This window comes from Passer montanus, unplaced genomic scaffold, assembly GCF_014805655.1.
Source record: "Passer montanus isolate IOZ18808 unplaced genomic scaffold, ASM1480565v1 scaffold1, whole genome shotgun sequence".
Lineage (NCBI taxonomy): Eukaryota > Metazoa > Chordata > Aves > Passeriformes > Passeridae > Passer > Passer montanus.
Window position 1 is genome coordinate 8,538,971 of NW_024356504.1, and position 17,930 is coordinate 8,556,900.

The window sequence follows — 17,930 nt, forward strand, 5'->3', positions numbered from 1 at the left end:
TTTGTTGCAGCTTGGTATTTCTTTGAAGAACTGCTAGTTACAATGCAAAGTTATTATTAAATATCTGCAGAACTCTAAGAACCTTAACTAACTAACTAGGTCACGTAAACCAGAGATCAAGAAAAACACGTTTTCTTTTAAAAGAGAGATACTCCCACAAATTCTTTACTTATCTCTATCCAGTTCTCCCCAGAACAGTGAGGACACTTTTAGAATTCAAAAGTTTTCAACGTCTTCTTCACACATAGGAAAATAGTTTAATAACAGTAAAGTAAGCTCTGGTTCAGCTTAACAGCAGCTCTCTGGACTTTAAAACACATTGTTCCCCCACCTCGTTTGAGAAATGACACTGCTCTCTCCTTCCCATTCCCCTCCCCAGCCTCCCAAGCATTGATATAATAACAGAATTTAACATTTACAGGTATGTTAGGTAAGTACCAACTGGCAGCCACAACTAGCTAACAGTTAGAGGAATGCTTCCTGTCATACCTATTTTACCATCCCAGAGTTTGCCAGAAGAGGTCTGGCTTCATCGATGGATGAGTGAAAGGTGAAAGACAGCATTTCCTTCTCAGACTCCCTAGGGGGCTGGAGTCTGCCTGCCAACACAGCTGTATTGTCACAAACCTAGTGGAAACGTGCCATCTCCTGGGAGAAAAATTTTCCTCCTGACAACATGGCTATGAACACACCTTCCTACCTGTCTCTGCTCCTGGGTTTTTATCAAGACTGAACCAGCTAACCTGAAGGCAAATCACCTGGACATGTGAGAACATGGCACACATTTCCTCAGGTCAGAGACAGCAATATCCAAATCCCCATTACCACAGTAACCTGAGAGCTGCTATACTCCAACCACAACACCTTTGCAAACAAAGACACACACAAAGCCGAAAGAGTCATGCCATCGTGGCCATACTGTACATAGAGGGCTTGAGATGACATTTCTTATTGCTGCCTCCTCCTAACCATTTACAGGGACAAATGAGTCAAATGAGATGGGGAACATAACCTGAACCCACCTAGGGAGGTATTCCATCTCCTGCCTCATTCCTGCCAAGGAATGAGAAAATGAGAAAATTCAACCTCTGGGCAGCTAGCTCTCTCTGAAAAGTTGCACTAATTTCCCCCTTGTGTATGTGTATGCAGGAAAAAAAAAAAAAAGGACAGCAACCAAGGGGACACAAAGAGTATTATGAAGCAAACATGCAACCTTTATACTGCATAGTTTATGTCCAAAGGGCAATTATTCCTCCAATATGTGCTGTCTCATATTGTCCAAGAGCAACTGCTCACAGTTCTCCAATCAGAGCATAAAACAAATCCCCTGTTTGTAAGGCAGCCTTTTCCTTTGCTGCAGCGCACTCAGTAATGCAGCTCATTCTTCCAAGCACGAAGATCTATGCAAGATTCTTGACTGTTAGCACTGCAGGCTCCTTAGAAACCTGACCACTCAAAGTTTAAACAGGCCGGTCGCCCATGCATCCATTCCCAGTTCACAGGTACCTTGTACACACTGTATTGCAACTGCAGCCTTTTGGTTCCAAAAGCACTGTGACAGTTTTATCTACTTGGTAATCAGCTTTCATCACTGGAATGCTCCACATCAATCAATGCAAGAGCTGAATAACTAGATCCAAGCCAGGATTTGCAGTCTCTGGACACTGAGTCCCATTGTTTTGAACAGGGCTAACAACAATGTAGCTATAAAGAATTCCTCAGGAAAGCATCAGCTTTCATGCAACAGCACAGTCTTAATAAAATATGAAGTCCAACCCCTAACAGAGAGTTCCTTATGCTTTATACTTTTTACAAATTTATAGAATGGTTTGGGTTGGAAGGGACCTCAAAGATGATCTGGTCCCAACACTCCTGCTGCGGACAGGGACACTTTCCACTAGGCCAGGTTGGGCAAGACTTAGCAGGCTGTGCTATGTCCTGTCCAACCTGGCCTTGAACACTTGCAGGAGTGCAGAATCAGCTACAGCCTGATCCATCACATACCGTACTTTCAGACTTTTGGGACACAAATACTATTCAGAAGCCAGGGTGTAAGTTTTACTGCAGTAACCATTCTCTGCACCAGCTTCCTACTTGGATGCATTTTTTGTGCAGAACACCTCCCTTCTGCTTAAATTAAACCATATCTAAAGTAATCTGTCCTAAGAGCCCAAAAACACTACCTCTACTTTCATCCCTTAATTTGATGCCACCAGTGTTGTTCAGACAAGTCCTTAGATAAGTATGCCACTTTACTTTCTTGGTCAACACGCAAACCTCCTGTAGCAGGCTTTTAAAAGTGAACAGAAAACTATCTTTCTGAATAAATTCTCATTCTAATTTCAGCAACCAAACTGCACTCACATATAATGAATAACTGTTATTTTAGAAAAATCAAGTCTTGTCCACACCCAATCTTTGGAAGTTAAAAGAGAGTTAAAGTTAAAAGAGAGTTAAAGCAAGCAAACCAAGCAAAGCAATTCCTTTTTTCCTGTTCTCCCTCCATCAGACTAGATGTTAATTGGTTGCCCTGACAAATAAGCACTGGAAATATAAAAACAAAAGCTAAAACCTACAACGTATAAAATAGCATATTTAAGACGTGTCTCAAGCTTTGTACTACAGGATAAATGGCCTATCAGGATGCATCAGCATGGAACAGTGGGGACACCCTGTGGCCGCTTAGATTCTTTACACGTTAACGTTCACATTATTCTTAATCCATTTTTCAACGACTTTTGCAAATTACATGCAAAGTCACATAACGACTTAGTCACGAGAGGACCTGAAGGCAATAGAATTTACTTAGTTAACTTCCCACCTACCACTTTATGTCTGCAGTTGCTCTGCTCTCTCAGTTTTCAAGACCTTTTCTTCTTAGATATTTTCTTAGCTTCTAAGCTGAAAAGAAAAAAAATTTAAGCAGCTTGAGCTCCTTAGGTGACAACAAATTTAAGCAGCTTGAGCTCCTTAGGTGACAACACTAACCCCTGACAGACATGCATACAGGTAAAAAGCAACATTCTAATTTAATTTATTTAGATTGACAGCAGTGTTCATAAAAGGCATGTACTTCTCAGATCTAGGAATTCTGCCAACAGGAAAAATACTACGAGATGAAATACATGTGCAAATCACCTGCCGATATTGTAAGTGAAGCAACCACAAGAAAACAAAAGGCCAGTAACTCTTGTGAACCTGCAAGCAGTTCCTTTCACCCCTTTCCTTCCAAGGAGGAGCAGTTTCAAGATGGATATGTGTGCAGATTATGAGACTAAGCACTCCTCACAGACAATTCACTGCCCGAAACTCTGGCTGTTTCCATATTTACACAACAGACTTCAGCTACACAGCCTGAAGAAAAGGTCCCCCAGCCAGTTCATGAGACAGCTGTGGCTTCACCAGTCAAGGTCATAGCAACACACTCACTTCTGATCACATTTACTTCACCACTTAAAAAAAAAAAAAGCAAATTAACTTCAAAGCAAATTAATTTTTAAGGTTTGTATGTGCATATTTTCTCACTACTGGAAAGAAGATTTTCTTTTAAATTTCCAAGTTTGAGCAATTAATCATTTCTACTTAAGATGCCTACAAAGGCTGGGAATAGCCAGTGCCAAATCCCAGAGCACATAATTCCCATGAAGAGGCTCTGCAGTTTGCATGGTTCACAATTTGAGTCAATTTAGTGCAGCATTCCAGATGGGAATGTAGCAAACTAGGACTTGTCCCAAGTACTTTGCAGCTGTATAATCCATTTACAAGATTTGTTCTTGTACATATCTGCTTTAATGCAAAACACACAACTCATCCTTCCAAGCAAGACATTCATGTTTTCCATCAGGAACAGACTTTATTATTTGCCAGTTATAGGAGGTGTCAGGTCAAACAAGATCCTGCAGAAGAAAGCACACTCCACACCTCAGACAGTTCACTGGCACTACTAATCAAAATTCATCCAGTACACTGAGGTCATTTAGCATTTCTGAGCTCCAAACATCATTGTCCACTAACTTGAACCCTTCAAATAATCACATTTAAGGTAACACCAAAGCAGTCTCGGTTTTTCTCTTTGCGGAAGTTTGTTAAATTGTGCTTAGACTGCACAGGTAAAGGTTGTGCAGACGTTAAAGTCAAGGAAAAATAAAATGTCCTCTATTACCTGTGCAAAACAAGAGCTCAAAATGATACAACTGATCAACTCAGCTTAAATCTGCTCCCACAAAATACGCCTCTCACACATGCCATCTACAGCAATATTAGAAATTATCTAATGATTCATCTTGAAAGCATTTTTCATGCATGCTCTTACTAAAGACTTTTGTTTCATCTAAATATTCACACACAAAACACTTTCAACAAAGATTTTCCTATTGGCTGAAAAATCCAATTTTTATAGTGCTCAAATCCACTATAAAGTGAGCTGAGAAGCACTTGCCCTGTACCACTTGCCTAGCCTCTGGCCAGTTATCATTCCCACAGAACACTACTGAAACTTAGTTTCTACCTATTCTATCAATCTCATTCTATTAAGGAAAAAAACAAAACACTTGACAAAACCACCATGAAAAAGCACATAGTTTTTGGGTTTTGTCAGTAGTATTACTTACAATACATCTGGTAAAGAAAGAAAAAACTGAAAACCCCAGAGATGATCAGAACATGTCCAAGGGCCCTAGTGCAGAACAAAGTAGAATGTCAGTCTTAAAGAAGGCAAGAGGGACTGTCTGGGCATGCTCTGCTTTATTCCCAAAACCCACAAGGACTGCTGCTCTACTGCCTTCACATTCTGCACACAGACCTTCCTTCCCACACCAAGCATCTGCAGCAATTATTAGAACCAAGAATGTGCTGATATTAGACATTCACCCCAATGCATCAGGCTGTGCACTTCCTCACCATTGTACAAGGAAACAACTGAGAAACACCTGTGCTAAATAACAGCAGACTAATCCACTATTAAAAGTCACAGTTTGTGCTCCAGTCTGCTAAGGTTTCTGCTGAAGAAAGGTGCTGAGCTGCCAGTGAATCATCACTGAGAAAGATAATCTGAGACCAAGACAGCTTAATAAACAACTCTGAAAGGATTTTACAGAACCCATGTCTCATGTCACGCTTGTATAAGCTGTTTACAACAAGGGGCTAAGAAAGGAATCCTCAGGGAGCCACACAAGGGGGCATATTCTTCTCAGAAGAGTTATGTGATTTTTGGAATGAAGTAATCTGATGTACAGATGAATGAGACAATAAACAGTTTTTAGAGAGGAAAATGATAATGCTGGATTCTGAAACTAAGCACAGCAGGGAGCAAGCTTACAGAAGGGTGTTGAAGAGATTCATACAATTTCCCAAAAGCTGATACACTTAATCCCTCAGAAAAGCAAGACTGAAGTGTTGCCGTCACTCTCGAGTGTGATACCGGATTTCATAGGTACAGTGCAAGCACAAACCCTCCTCATGGCTTCATCTGGCACATGGTTTATATTACTCTGCAGTTATTAAGGCAAATAGGACAACACCTTGCATTATATCACTATAAATCCACTGAAAAGCACTTCCCTTAACCATGGAAAGAAATCCATACTTGTTAACATGCCACTGCAGTAGAGACTACTGTCCAACTACTTCTGTGCAATATTATCAGAAATAATAGGCCCATCTCAGGATTCCCACATTCTTGCTGAAGTGAAATGCTTTGGCCAAATGTGGATCCTAATGGGTAAAACAGTATTTAAAAATACAGCAGATTAAAAATTAACCTCATTCTTAATGTTAAGTGCTGTTCTCTTCAAGTGAAACTTGAGATAAAACTGTGTAACAACTTGTTGCATTGATCCTTAGGTTAAATCTATACCACACATATAGAGGCAGAATACCAGCCCTCAAGTGCTTTCATATTTTTCTCAGATGAAGTCTATTTCAGGAAGAGAATCATAGGAATAATAGTTAATAAAAAAATTAAACAAAATATACCAGCCTGGAGTTACCATAGTCATTCCTATCAATCATATACAACTGCCTTTTTTAAAAATAATAAAAAATAATACAAGTTCATCAGTTGGAGATGATGATTTTGAAGACTGATTATCCTCTCTTGTGTTTATACACACTTTGTTTACCATACTTCATAAACTAAATATGTCCACAGTCAGCATGAGAAGCTTCTAAAACAAACAAGACAACAACAAAGCCAGCTCAATTGTTTTGTTGCCTCTAGCAGTAAGTGCTGTATATTCATATAAACTTCATGACCAAAACTTTTCACCACTGAACTGCTCTGCAGCAAGAAGGCAAACATCCTTCTCCCACGTGCAACTGAATGACCAATGTGTGTAAGATGTACATTTTGAATCATGCAAACATTCCTTCTCACGGGATATAAACAATAACACACACCAAAACCAAGCAGGATTGCTGAGTATTAACAGCAGGTACACAAAACACTCCTACTCTCCTCCGATTTTTCCCTCACTCGCCAGTCCCTCTGTGTCTCTTCCAATTACCCAGCCTTGTACCAATCACAATTCTCAAAGCAAGGACAAAAAAACAGAATTTAAATTATTAGCTCAACACGAGAACATGAAAACACATAAACACTGGGCCAGCCTAATGCCATTATTTTTTAAACTCCTGATAATACTATGACTGATTCAGAGAAGTGTGCTGTAAAACATTCATGGCAGTCAGGTTGTCTCTCACCTAAAACAAGCCTTTCTCCATCCTTCCTGCTGCCTGATGTCATCTCTCCCTTAATCATGCTTTTATTTATACAATTTGGTGTTTAAAACAACAACCACCTCACAAGAGAAGTTCAAGTAACTTAGAAATAACAAAATCAGATCGACAAGATCAGCCGTGTGAATAAATGCAAAGTAAATAAACGCAAAATAAATGCCAGTGGTCATTCCAGCAAGTCTGTGCCTCCACATAGCAAAACAAAGTTCAGAAACAAAGCTGTAAGAGTTTGGAGCAGCTATCATTTGACAACTCACTTAAATTTGTGAGCCCTGCATCAACTTATAAGGAACAACAAGCACAAGAAAGTCTATTCATATAAGCTGAGGCAAACAAAACAAAATCATGCCCTTTACTTTTTGTACAGATCACCATGTACATGCTATATAGTACTATTTAATTTCATTAAAAAATAAAAATTGCCACATAGCAAAACAAATTCCCAAGTAAGTCCATTGCTTTATTAAATCCTCAGTCTGAGGTGAAGTGTCCTTTCACCTCTGTATTTTTTAAACTATCTCGCACACTTCAAAACCTGACTAATGAAGGGGAGCCGAGTGCCCTGCTTCTTGCTGATAGCCACCAAAAGCTGTCTGCCAGCCAGTGGCTTTTTCAGACTGCCGGCCTTCATCCAGCGATGGACAGAAACAGTCCTACAAAGATGTCTTGGGGTCACACTACCGATTGCAGAAACCGGTTTTCCTTTGCATTAAGCACCAGCTTGGGAGAGTCAGCAGCACGAGAGCCGCCGCTGCTCCGGCCCCTCCGGGCCGCCAGGTGCCGGCGTTACCACGCCGGGTTCTGGGCACGTCGGTTCCCGCGGAGGCCGCGCCCGGGCCCAGCGCCGCCTCAGCCGAGCGCCCCCTCCCATCTCCCGCAGCCCCACTCACGGGCCCACCTGCCGCTGGCAGACGACCAGGGCCAGCCCCGCGCACCTGCGCTCGCCGCGGCGCCGCCGCCCCGTAGGCACAGACTCCAGGATCGGGCTCCAGCCACAGTCCTCAAAGCGGCCGAGACCGGGGCGAGGCCGGCCCGGGGCGCGATGCCCGGCACCGGCGCCGTGAGGGAGCGGGGCGGAGGAGCGCGAGGAGGGGGCCTGAGGGGGCACGCGCGGGCTCGTGAGGCAGGGCGAGCTCAGGGCGCGCGGGGATAGCCCGGTACGCCACGTACCCGGCCCCGCAAACAACACGACGGCCGCCGGCCAGTATTTTATTTTTTTTCTTTTTTATTACCTTTTAATCAGCTTTTTGTGGTAACATTTGCAGCCACCCTCGCACCAGTGCCGCCTCCCTCCCTGTCCGCGCTGAACACAGGTGAGACTCCCGCAAGGACGCGGCCGCACCGCGCCGGGCAGCGCGGGGTCCTTCTCCAGCGAAAGGAGCGCGCTCCCTGGCAGGCGGGACCGTCGAGCGAGGAAAATTACATACAAGAGTAAAAATCAGTTCCGAAGCGCCGCTCGGCGCACCTGAGCCACCATTCCGGCTGCTGCCCGCGGCGCTGCCCCCGGCAGAGGGCGGCCAAGGGCAGCGCCGCTGTGCCCGACTGACAACCGGCCCCGACGGCCTCGGTGCGACCGCGGGCGGACGGGGCAGGGAGACAGGCGGCTGCCCGCGGGTGCCAGGGCTGCAACAGGCGCCGTTGGGGCTGCCGCGTGGAAGGACGTCCCGCGGGCGCCGTCAGCAGCTGCTGTACAAAGCACGCGTGCTAGGCGGAATGTCGGCCCTCCGCGTGTAATGTTACGGAGATTTTACTGGAAAGCTCTGACAGTCTGGCACAGAGAGCGGGTTACTGATCTCCCGCGATGTGCACGCTCTCCCGGGGCCACAATAAACGAGAGGGACCCTAAACGAGACCGCCCATCTCCACCGCCCATCTCCACCGCAGTCAGGCGCGCCCGCGTGGGGATGCCGCTTACGGGGGCACCGATGCGCGGATCTTTGCCCGGGGTTGCCGGCCAGGCGGGGGCACACACCAGAGACACAGCACGGCAGAAGCGGCCAGGTCAAGCCTTCGCTGGCGCGGATCGGACCGCCCCGTCCAGCCAAAGGTGCAGCAGCCTGAGCCGCACGACGGAAGGTCCCGGTCCCCGCGGCCGCTTGTCCCCGCGCCCGGCGCCGCTCCCGTCCCGCGCTCCGCGAGCCCGCGGGGCGCCGGCGCGGGCGGGCTCCGCATTGGCTGTTGCTAGGTGACGTACGGCGCGCCACGTGACCGGTGTTAAATGCCGTCCCGGCGGCGCGCGGCGCGCAGAGTCCGTCCCGCGGGCGGCGGCGGGAGCGCGGCTGCAGCGCCCCGGGCAGCGCGGCGGGCATGGTGCCGCGGCTCTGAGCGCCTGTCCCCGGTGGGGACGCCCGCGGGGCGGCGACCCGTGCCCCGGCGGGCGGGGGCGCGGGATGACGGGGGTGCTGGAGAGTCTGATGCCGGACATGCACACCAGCCAGATCTCCGCCGGCAGCTACCACCAGCACGGCGGCCTGCACAAGCCGCAGGAGTCCCCCACGCTGCCCGTCTCCACGGCCACCGACAGCAGCTACTACACCAACCAGCAGCACGGGGCAGCGGGCGGGCCGCCCTACGGCCCCGTGAGCTCCTACCCGTACGCGGGCGGCGGCACCGCCCCCTACTCCGCCAAGGCCGCCTACGACGTGGGCTACGGGAGCGCCTACGGCTCCTACGGGCCCTATGGCAGCAGGGCCTCCCCGGCCAACAATGACTCTGGTACGTCCGAGCCCCGCGCGGGGGACGGCTCGGTGAGCCTGGCGAGGAGGCGATCGGGGCTCTGGACGCGGGGTGGGCCGGGAGAGCGCTCGTTCCCGGTGGGTCGCCCCGACGGGGAGGGCGGTGATGCCGAGCTGCGAGCAGGGCCCGAGGTGGCGGGCGCGCCTCGCCTCACTGGGGTTGCCGTTTCTGCCGCAGCAGAGAAGGAAGACTGCGAGCCGGAGATCAGGATCGTGAACGGGAAACCGAAGAAAGTGCGGAAGCCCCGGACCATCTACTCCAGCTTCCAGCTGGCAGCTCTGCAGCGGCGCTTCCAGAAAACCCAGTACCTCGCCTTGCCCGAGAGAGCGGAGCTGGCGGCCTCCCTCGGCCTCACCCAGACGCAGGTAAGGCTTCCGCCGCGGGCCCCGGGCACGTCCCGCCCCGCCGGGGCCTGTCGCCCTCCGCGGAGTCGGGTGCAGCGTGGGAGGAAGGCCGGCCCACGGCGCCTCGACGGCCCGGGGTGGGAGCGCAGGCGGAGCGGCAGCGCCGCTGAGGCAGCGCCGGCAGTGCTCGGGGCTGCGAAAGCTGCGCGTCCCTGCCCCGTCGCGGGCGGTCTGGGCGCCGAGAAGGCGCCGCAGAGGCAGCGGCCGCCTGACTCCCCTTTCCCCGCAGGTAAAGATCTGGTTTCAGAACCGCCGCTCCAAGTTCAAGAAGATGTGGAAAAGCGGAGAGATCCCAGCGGAGCCGCCTCCCCGCCGCAGTTCTTCACCACCGTCTCCCTCCTCGCCCCCCGCCTGGGACTTCGCTCCGCACCCACGTACCGCGGGCGGCGCCGGCACCGCGAGCCCCAGCCCCGCCGCCGCCTTCCTCGGCAGTTACTCGTGGTACCCGCCGGCCCCCGGCGGCCCGGCGCACCTGCCGGCGGCCGCTCCCCTCCCGCAGCCGACGCAGCCCCCGCATCACCACGGCAGCGGCAATATCTTCTAGGCGCTGTAGTAGAGACTTGAGCCCGCGGGCCGCACCGACGTGCAGCGCTGGTGTTTTGCTGAAGCCTGGCTCCGGCCGCGGCCGTCCCGGCAGAGAGGAACTGCTCCGCGCCCCGTGCCGCCCCGTTGCCGCCGGCGGCGGGGCCCGTGTACATTCGGCCCCGTGGGGTGCTCCCTCCCTCCCGTGAAAACAGCCACGCTGCGAAACAAGTGCTCACCTCCTCCTTCCTCTTCGTCTATCTTCCTCCTCTTCCCCGGCGTTTTCATCAAACCATCGGTGCAGAACTCTGGTTAACTTTACTTTTTATTTTTTTAAAGTTGACAGGTGCCTTTGCGGATAACCTCACTTTGATGTTGGGGATTAAAAAAATAAAATGATTAAAAAAAAAAGATAAATAATTTTTATATGTAGATTTAAAACAGAAGCCTCCCGTGTTTAAGGTATCCGTTTTAGCCGTGAACGAAGCCGTCCGGCGGGGCGGGGGCCGGTCGCAGGCGGCAGTGCCGGCACGGCTCCCGCCCGTGCTCTGCCTCTGGGCTGGTTCCGTGCCCCGACGGGGCTTCCCCGCGTCGGGCGCCAGCCGCAGCGAGCCCTCCTCTCCACCCTCCCTCCGCTCTTCCCCCGCCGGCAACCTAGCTACTGACATGGCCCTGATCTGTTTGATGTCTAGCGTCGTGGAAAAAAAAAAACAAAACACTGTATTTTTGGTTATTTATTATGGAAAACTTATACACTCGTTAATGTTTCTTTTACAATAAGCAGAGAGTATTTAAATAAATTATTGTTTCCATGGTGCCCACGCTGAGTTTTTGGGGGATGGGGAAATTTGAGCGTGTCCATTCGGACCCGGGCGTTCGCTGGGAGGAAGAGACGCGTCCCCTCCACCTCCTCCCCGTTGTAACAGTTGCCGCAAGCCTGCAACTTCCCTCCTCCTTCCCTCTTTCCCGTCTACAATAAAATCTCGCCCCTGACAGTCTTCTTGGCGAGGCCATGAATCACTCAGCGCTGCCTGCAGCAGCCCAGAGCCGCCCCCCCTTCCCCCTCTCCCGCCTGCTGGCGCCAGCGACATTTCACCCGGGACAGACTGCTGCCGTCTCACAGCTTCCCATGGCTGTCCGGAGGGGTTTGGGGCAGGGCCATGCCCGGGATTCGTAGGAGTCCTGGAGCTGCTTCTCGGGCGCAGCCCTGAGCCAGAGGCATTTCGCCTTGTCCCTCTGGCAATGGCAGCCAAGCCGGTAACCTGCATGGGGTCTTTGCTTGGGCCAGAGCTGGTGGCTGCCCCAAGCCCCTCTGGGGTGCTTCGAGTGCTGGAGGCACCGACGGGACTCTCTGAGATGTGCCCCTTGAGGACTGAACCCCTCAACATGTTCCCCTTTCGGATGCAGCCCTTCAGCTTCATCCCGCCTAGCTGAAATCCTCGGGGGCAGCATCCCTTCAGGCTGTAACCCCTTTCCAGGCAGCACCCCCTCCAAGTCGCAGCTTCATGGGATGTATCCCTCGAGGGCTGGACCCCTCCAGGATGTACCCTCTGGAATGCTCTCTTCCCCTCTCTGAGCTGAACCCTCACTTTGATGACCTTTGCTGCACCCTTCGGGGCCGCCCCACTCGGGATGCCCCCTCCCGGCTGTGCCCCCCCGGCTGTAACCCTGAGGGCTGCATCCCTGGAGACGGAAAAGCGGGTGAAAGAAGGAATCTCTGGCCTTCATCACCAAGAGGACCCCACCATTCTTGGAGAGGACACGGAGAGAGAGCCGTGATGAAGATCCCATTGCAGACAAGAAGGCTCGGGCCAGCTTGCCTGGGGTCGGGAATGGCCAGCCTGGCCGAGGCTCTTCCGACAGGCCTTGGCATGAGGAGCCCGGGCGGAGCTGGAGGAGGCGGAGGGGGGCGGCCTCACAAGGAGACACGTCGGGAGGAGGGGGGAAAGAAGGGGGAAAAGAAGGAGGGGGAAAGAAGGGGGGAAAGCGGGAGGGCAGATTGCTTCTGAGAGCTTGGGGAAAGCTTGAGGGGCAAGGGGAGGCGGGGGTCGAAGGAGGAGTGAAGAAAAGCGAAGAATAACGGGGGCATGTTGGAAGACAAGAGTCGGGTGCAAAGAAAGCGAGAGGAGGGAGTGGGAGAAACAAAGGGGAAAGAGGCAGCTGCCCTCCAGCGCCGGCGCTGACCCGGCGGTGAGGACGGGAACGAGAGTCCAGAGCTGTCCCAAAAAACAGCGGGGCCGACTCACCCCATATCTTTCCCCTCCTTCACCCTCCTGCCGGCCGCGGGCCGCTGGTGGCAGTGGCCTCAGTCGCCCGCTCGGACCGGGGAGAAGAAACTTCCCCGCTGGCGGACGGCGAAGCGCTGGGACGGCGAGCGCGGAGCGGGCGGCACGCGTGGCGAGCAGCAGCGCGGAGCCCACGCCCCGTGGTCCAGCAGGAGCTGTGTTCCCGGCAGCGCGGTGTTTCCGCGGGCTACGAAGGGGGGGAGGAAGGGGAGGAAAGTGGGATGCACCCCTTTGGCAGGTGACAAGTTTTGCTAAATCGCTAGTCCGGGATGCATGAGGAAGCCGTCGGGACGGAGATGATTCCCGTTCCCTCGCTGTCCCTCTGCCCCACCGCTTTCACAGGCGCTTCTCGCAATTAAATAAAGCTCCCCCCAAACGTCTGCGCCCCGGTCTCTCCTGGCCCAGTGTCTCCAATCCGATGTAGCATCGCGGTGCGGGGTGTTGCTCGGTTCCGTGGGGTCTGGCAGGATGCCGACAGCTACATGGGGTCCCTGGGACAGGCACTGCCCAACGGGGGAACGCTATCAGCGGTCGGGGAGCAGAACACAGCACACCCAGTATGGGAGCCTCCGCGCTTTCTTTCTGTTATTTAGTAATTTTTAATATACTTATTACTATTTATTTGTTGTCTGCTGGTAGCAGTCCTCTTTGGGCTGTCCGCACTTGGTGTGTGTGATGGGGTTTTTCGTCCTTCAGCATCCCCGTGTGTCCCAGAGCCCTCCCAGGGTCCGTATTTCCCCCGCTGTTGGCATGCCAGAAGCGGCTCACACCGTGCGGGGGCCGGCGGCAGCGGATGCAGAGGCGCGGTGCAGCAGATGCATATGTATAGAGACATGCGTGTGTTTGTAACCTGTTTTCTTCCGCTCTTTTCCTGTCCCGTGGGACGGGGCAAGCACCGCTGAGAGCCATAATCCCCCTCACAAGTTGCACCCGCATCGGCCTCCCGGAGCCGGCCAAAGTCGCGGGGAGCAGGATACCCGGGGGGCGAGAGATGCCCCGGCCTCCGCAGCACTCCGGGAAGGGCTGCTGAGCGGAGGAGGGAGCCTGGGGGTGGCGGGGCTGGGACGAATCCACCCCACGTCCCAGCGCCGAGCTTCCCCCTCCCGCCCCCCGCCGGGCCTGGTCCCGGCTCCGGGCCGGGGGAGCGGCTGAGCGGGGCCGGTCCCGGGGGGGCGGCCGGGGTAAGTGACGGGTCCGCGGCCAGCCTGGTCCGGGAGGGCGGCACGGCAGCCGCCCGGCCGAGGGGGCACCCTCTGCCCCCCCGGAGCACGGGCGGGGCCGGCCGGGCTCGTACCGTGGGGAGGCAATTTACTCATTTGCCCGGTGAAAAGAGAAAGCACGAGAAATTCAATTAAAGCGGCTCTGGCAAAAGGAGTTATTTGAGGCATGAATGTCTCCCCTAAAGCTGCAGCAATCATGTGGCATTAGACACTTCCGGAATCCTATAGCCAACTTGAAAAATCCCAGACCCCTTTTTTCCCTAATTTTTGCTCTGATCTGTAATTTTATCCACATTTGCACTAGTTTGAGCATTCTGGCTCTCCCATCTGAAAGCCTGCAATTACTATATAATTCTTCGCAATTTCACATGTCCTAATATGGACTGTAATTTTTGCGCAAGACAATTTCCTGCTATTTCAAGCATCAACATTGTCAAAGTTGTATGTACATAATAAATGGGAATATCAATGCATAGTTTTTAGCATAACATCTTGACTCCTCGATAATTATATCCGTTCGGAGCCTACGCAGAATTAGCCTGAATTGCATGGTAACTGCTGCTGCTTTAAAATTTTTAAAAATTACTCATAATTTTCCCAAAGATTACCAAGATCTCGAGTGCACAATGTCATCAGCGTAATGAAGAGTAAACATTTATGCTAATAATCTGCAATTTTTTTCATCAGCTATAAAGACAGAGGCTATATAGCAGAAAATTTCAGTCATATTCTGCAAGAGCAGAGCTGCAAAAAGGCTGCTGCGCTCAGAGGCATGTGCATCTCTGGGGGATCTCAATCCACATTTGCACTCTCAGGATATTATTATTGTGCTCGGCTTCTTTTTTTTTTTTTTTTCGCTTTCTTTCTCCCTCCCCGATCCTCTCCCCTCTCTTTCACACTCTCTCGTTCTTCTAACTTTCGTAGCAAAAAGCCGCGTTCGGTCCTTTGGTTTGTTGTAAAGCAAAGACTTGTGCCCAGAGCCTCAGGGACTGAGGCGGAAGGTAAGGGTGGCGACACAGGCTCCTTTCTCGCGGGGGTAGGTGAGTGTACGGGGCGCGGGCCGGGAGAGGGGGGAAATACCGGCGGCGGCTCCGCCGACCCAGGCTCCCCGCAAAACCGCCCGCCGGCGGCACCGGGGCGAGGAGGGGAGCGGGGCGGCGGGCCGGGCGGCGGGGCTGCCGCGGGGCCGAGCCGTGCCGGAGGCGCGGAGCGCAGCGCGGGGGCACTCGCCGCCCGGGACCGCCGCGCTGCCGGGGCTGCCGGCGCCCGTGCGCGCTCGTTTTCGGCCGTGGTTTCGCGGTGTGCGTTTGTCGGTTCCTTGCGAAGGGGAGCGATACTGCCCGGTGCCGGGCCGGGAGGCGGGGGGGAACGGCGCCGGTGCGGAGGGGGACATGGCACTTTTTCACTGGCATGAGAGTGGCGGTGGCGGCAGGAGCGGGGTTAGGAGGGCGGCAGCGGGAGAGCGGAGCGGGCGGCGGCGGGGATTTCTTATCCCCCTCTGTCAAACGAAGGGAGCAAATTCCGAATGCAAACCGGCTTGGGCTCTGATATTTGATTTTTTTCTAGTTTCAGGGGCAGCTCTGTGCTCTGCAATTAGATTGACACATGTACAACATCCCCAGCTATTCAAGGGGGTTCGCAGGGACACTCCAAGGGGATTTTTTTTTCCCTTTTTCTTTTTGGGTGGAAGATATTAAAGAGGTATCTGTTGTTTGGCAATTTTGCTAAGTCTGTCTTCATTACTTCAACATTGTGCATTTGCTAATTTGGAAGCCCCTTCCTATTGACAGCTCTGCTCCATACACCTGCAAGCAATTTGCAGAGCTCCAATATAGGAGAATTGCAGAGATGGCAGCTCGCACCTATTTTATTTTTTTTTCTTCGCTTTTCTCAATGCACAGCAAATTTGGCTTTCAGTGCGTTATCTCTTTTGTTAATGCAAAAAGATTCCCTGGGCGAAAAAATTGCTCATAATTACCAGAGAGATGGGGAAACTGCATTAGAATAAATAAACCTGAAATTACTGTAATTATGTTGTGTTTGATGGGCTCGGCTTGTAATCAAGAAGAGAATACAGTGAAATGATGCTGACCCTCTTGGGTTTGCAGCTGTACGCGCACTTTGGGGTCTTTTTTTGCAGAAAAGAGTCATTTTGATCATCATTAAGCTGTGTGTAACCTATTTCAGAAGTGTTTGAAAATGAGGGGCACTTTTTTTTTTTCCCCAACAAGGAAAAATATATCCCAAAATTACATTTTGCCATTTACGAGCACATCCGTAAGGTTGTATTTGCCGGGTGACAATTGGTAAAGGTATAATATTCGAAATCAGGGCTTAATCATTGTAATGAGGTATTGTTTCAATATAAGCACCTTTGGATTATTCATAGTTTAATTAATATCCTCATTATGAAAATCTTCGAATCAGATATTTGATGAACTACTTGTCAGCAACAAGGCAGAATTAATTAGGCCTGTATTGAGATTAACATTTTCAAATGTACAATTATAATAGCCTCTAACTCAAGACCGCCTCGCTGAGAGAAAACTGATAATTTCTCTATTTGAACTGTTAGTAAGACGTTATTAAATTAGGAGAAGCTAATATATCTTTAAAGCCCTTCGAGCTGCTTGACCACCCCTCTTTGGCCCGGCCAAAGGCGTTTGGTCCCCGGCAGAGCCGCCGCAGGAGCCGCGTGGGTCCTGGGGCGCTGCGGAGACTCGGGCCGTGGCACTGCGGGAAATGCGGAGCTGCGGCGCGTTTGCCGTGCGGCATCGCAGCCCCGCGGGAGCGCGCTCGGGCGGATGCTGCGCGCCCTGGGGAGCGGGTGCGTATCGCGGGGCGAGCGAGCGCGGCCCCCGCGGGCTGCACAGCCGCTCCCCCGCGGAGCCGGCGCGCAGAGATGCGCACGGGCAGCCGGCCGAGCGCAGCCCTGCGGGCTCCCTCCGCTCCGCAGCGCGTTACCCGCCCCAGCAGTAGCCGCGGGCTGCGCCAGCCCGGGCAGCGGGCACGGCTCACCCAGGGCTGCATGACCGCGGCGGTACCGGCACAGCTTCGCCTCCCGTGGGATGCGAGGGCAGGGGACGGGGGCCGGGGCTCTCCCGGCTTGACCACATCCCCTTCCCGTCCCGGCAGCTGCTCCCGTTTCCCCCCGGCTCCGAGCGGCGCCTCCGCCGAGGGTCCCCCGATCCTAACTGGGCCCGCTGGGCGCACGGGGGACAGGCTGTCCTGTCCGGGCCGCGTCGCTCCTCCGTGTCGCCTCCCGGTTCCGGCCCCCGCCGTCCCGCCGCGGGGCGCGTCGCTGGCCCGGACCCCGCGGCCGGCCGCGCTACGGGACAGGGAGCACGCGTGTCTCTTTTTCCAAATCATAATTTTACTGTCTCAAAGAAACTTTATAACTTATGTACAAAGATTTGTGTGGGTTGTTTTTGTTTTTTTTTTTTTCATTTCCTCCCCCAGATACAAAGCAATAAGTTAACATTCTCAATATAAAACTAAACTTTGACATATAGAACACTAAACACAGCCGAGCTCAGTTTATCACATTTTCCGAATTCACAAGTAAAATGTCAAGATCTCAGTACACAAAGCATCATGTTTTACAGCCACACGAAACAGAACAGAAATAATAATAATAATAATTAAAAAGGCTAAATTTGTGCAACATGTTTACAGAACAATAATAATAATAATAATAATAATAATAATAATAATTAAGAATAAAATATGTACAGCGAGTAGCTCCTGCACGTCGATTTGTGCATTTCAACTTCGGGCCGACTTTGCGCGGGGAGGCCACGCTCCCGGTGGGTCCCCCCCGCCGCCCTCCGGGCTGTCGTTCCGTCCTCTGCGCCTTGCTTCACCTCAGCAAAGCGCTGGCAGCTGCTGCAATTCCACTTCAGAGTACCAAACAATGTGCATTTATTTCCTTTGTTAAATACTTGAGAAATGCAAATCACTCGGATCAAAATTTTCCACACCAGCGAAGTATAAAAGTTACTGTAAAAGTTAAAATCGCATCCTTCCCT

At 52.0% G+C, this 17,930-nt stretch overlaps 1 protein-coding gene across 2 annotated transcripts; it reads left to right on the top strand.

Annotated features, from left to right (window-relative positions):
- Positions 1 to 9,015: 9,015 nt before the first annotated feature.
- On the top strand, positions 9,016 to 11,098 carry DLX2 (distal-less homeobox 2). Of its 2 annotated transcripts, none has more exons than XM_039696087.1 (3): positions 9,016 to 9,450; positions 9,649 to 9,836; positions 10,105 to 11,098. In XM_039696087.1, exons 1-3 carry the CDS (start codon positions 9,126 to 9,128, stop codon positions 10,417 to 10,419), a joined length of 828 nt encoding a protein of 275 aa, XP_039552021.1. In that variant the 5' UTR covers positions 9,016 to 9,125; the 3' UTR covers positions 10,420 to 11,098. The 2 variants fall into 2 exon arrangements, with proteins under 2 accessions (XP_039552021.1, XP_039552102.1); XM_039696168.1 differs by having other exon boundaries at positions 9,652 to 9,836.
- Positions 11,099 to 17,930: the final 6,832 nt, after the last annotated feature.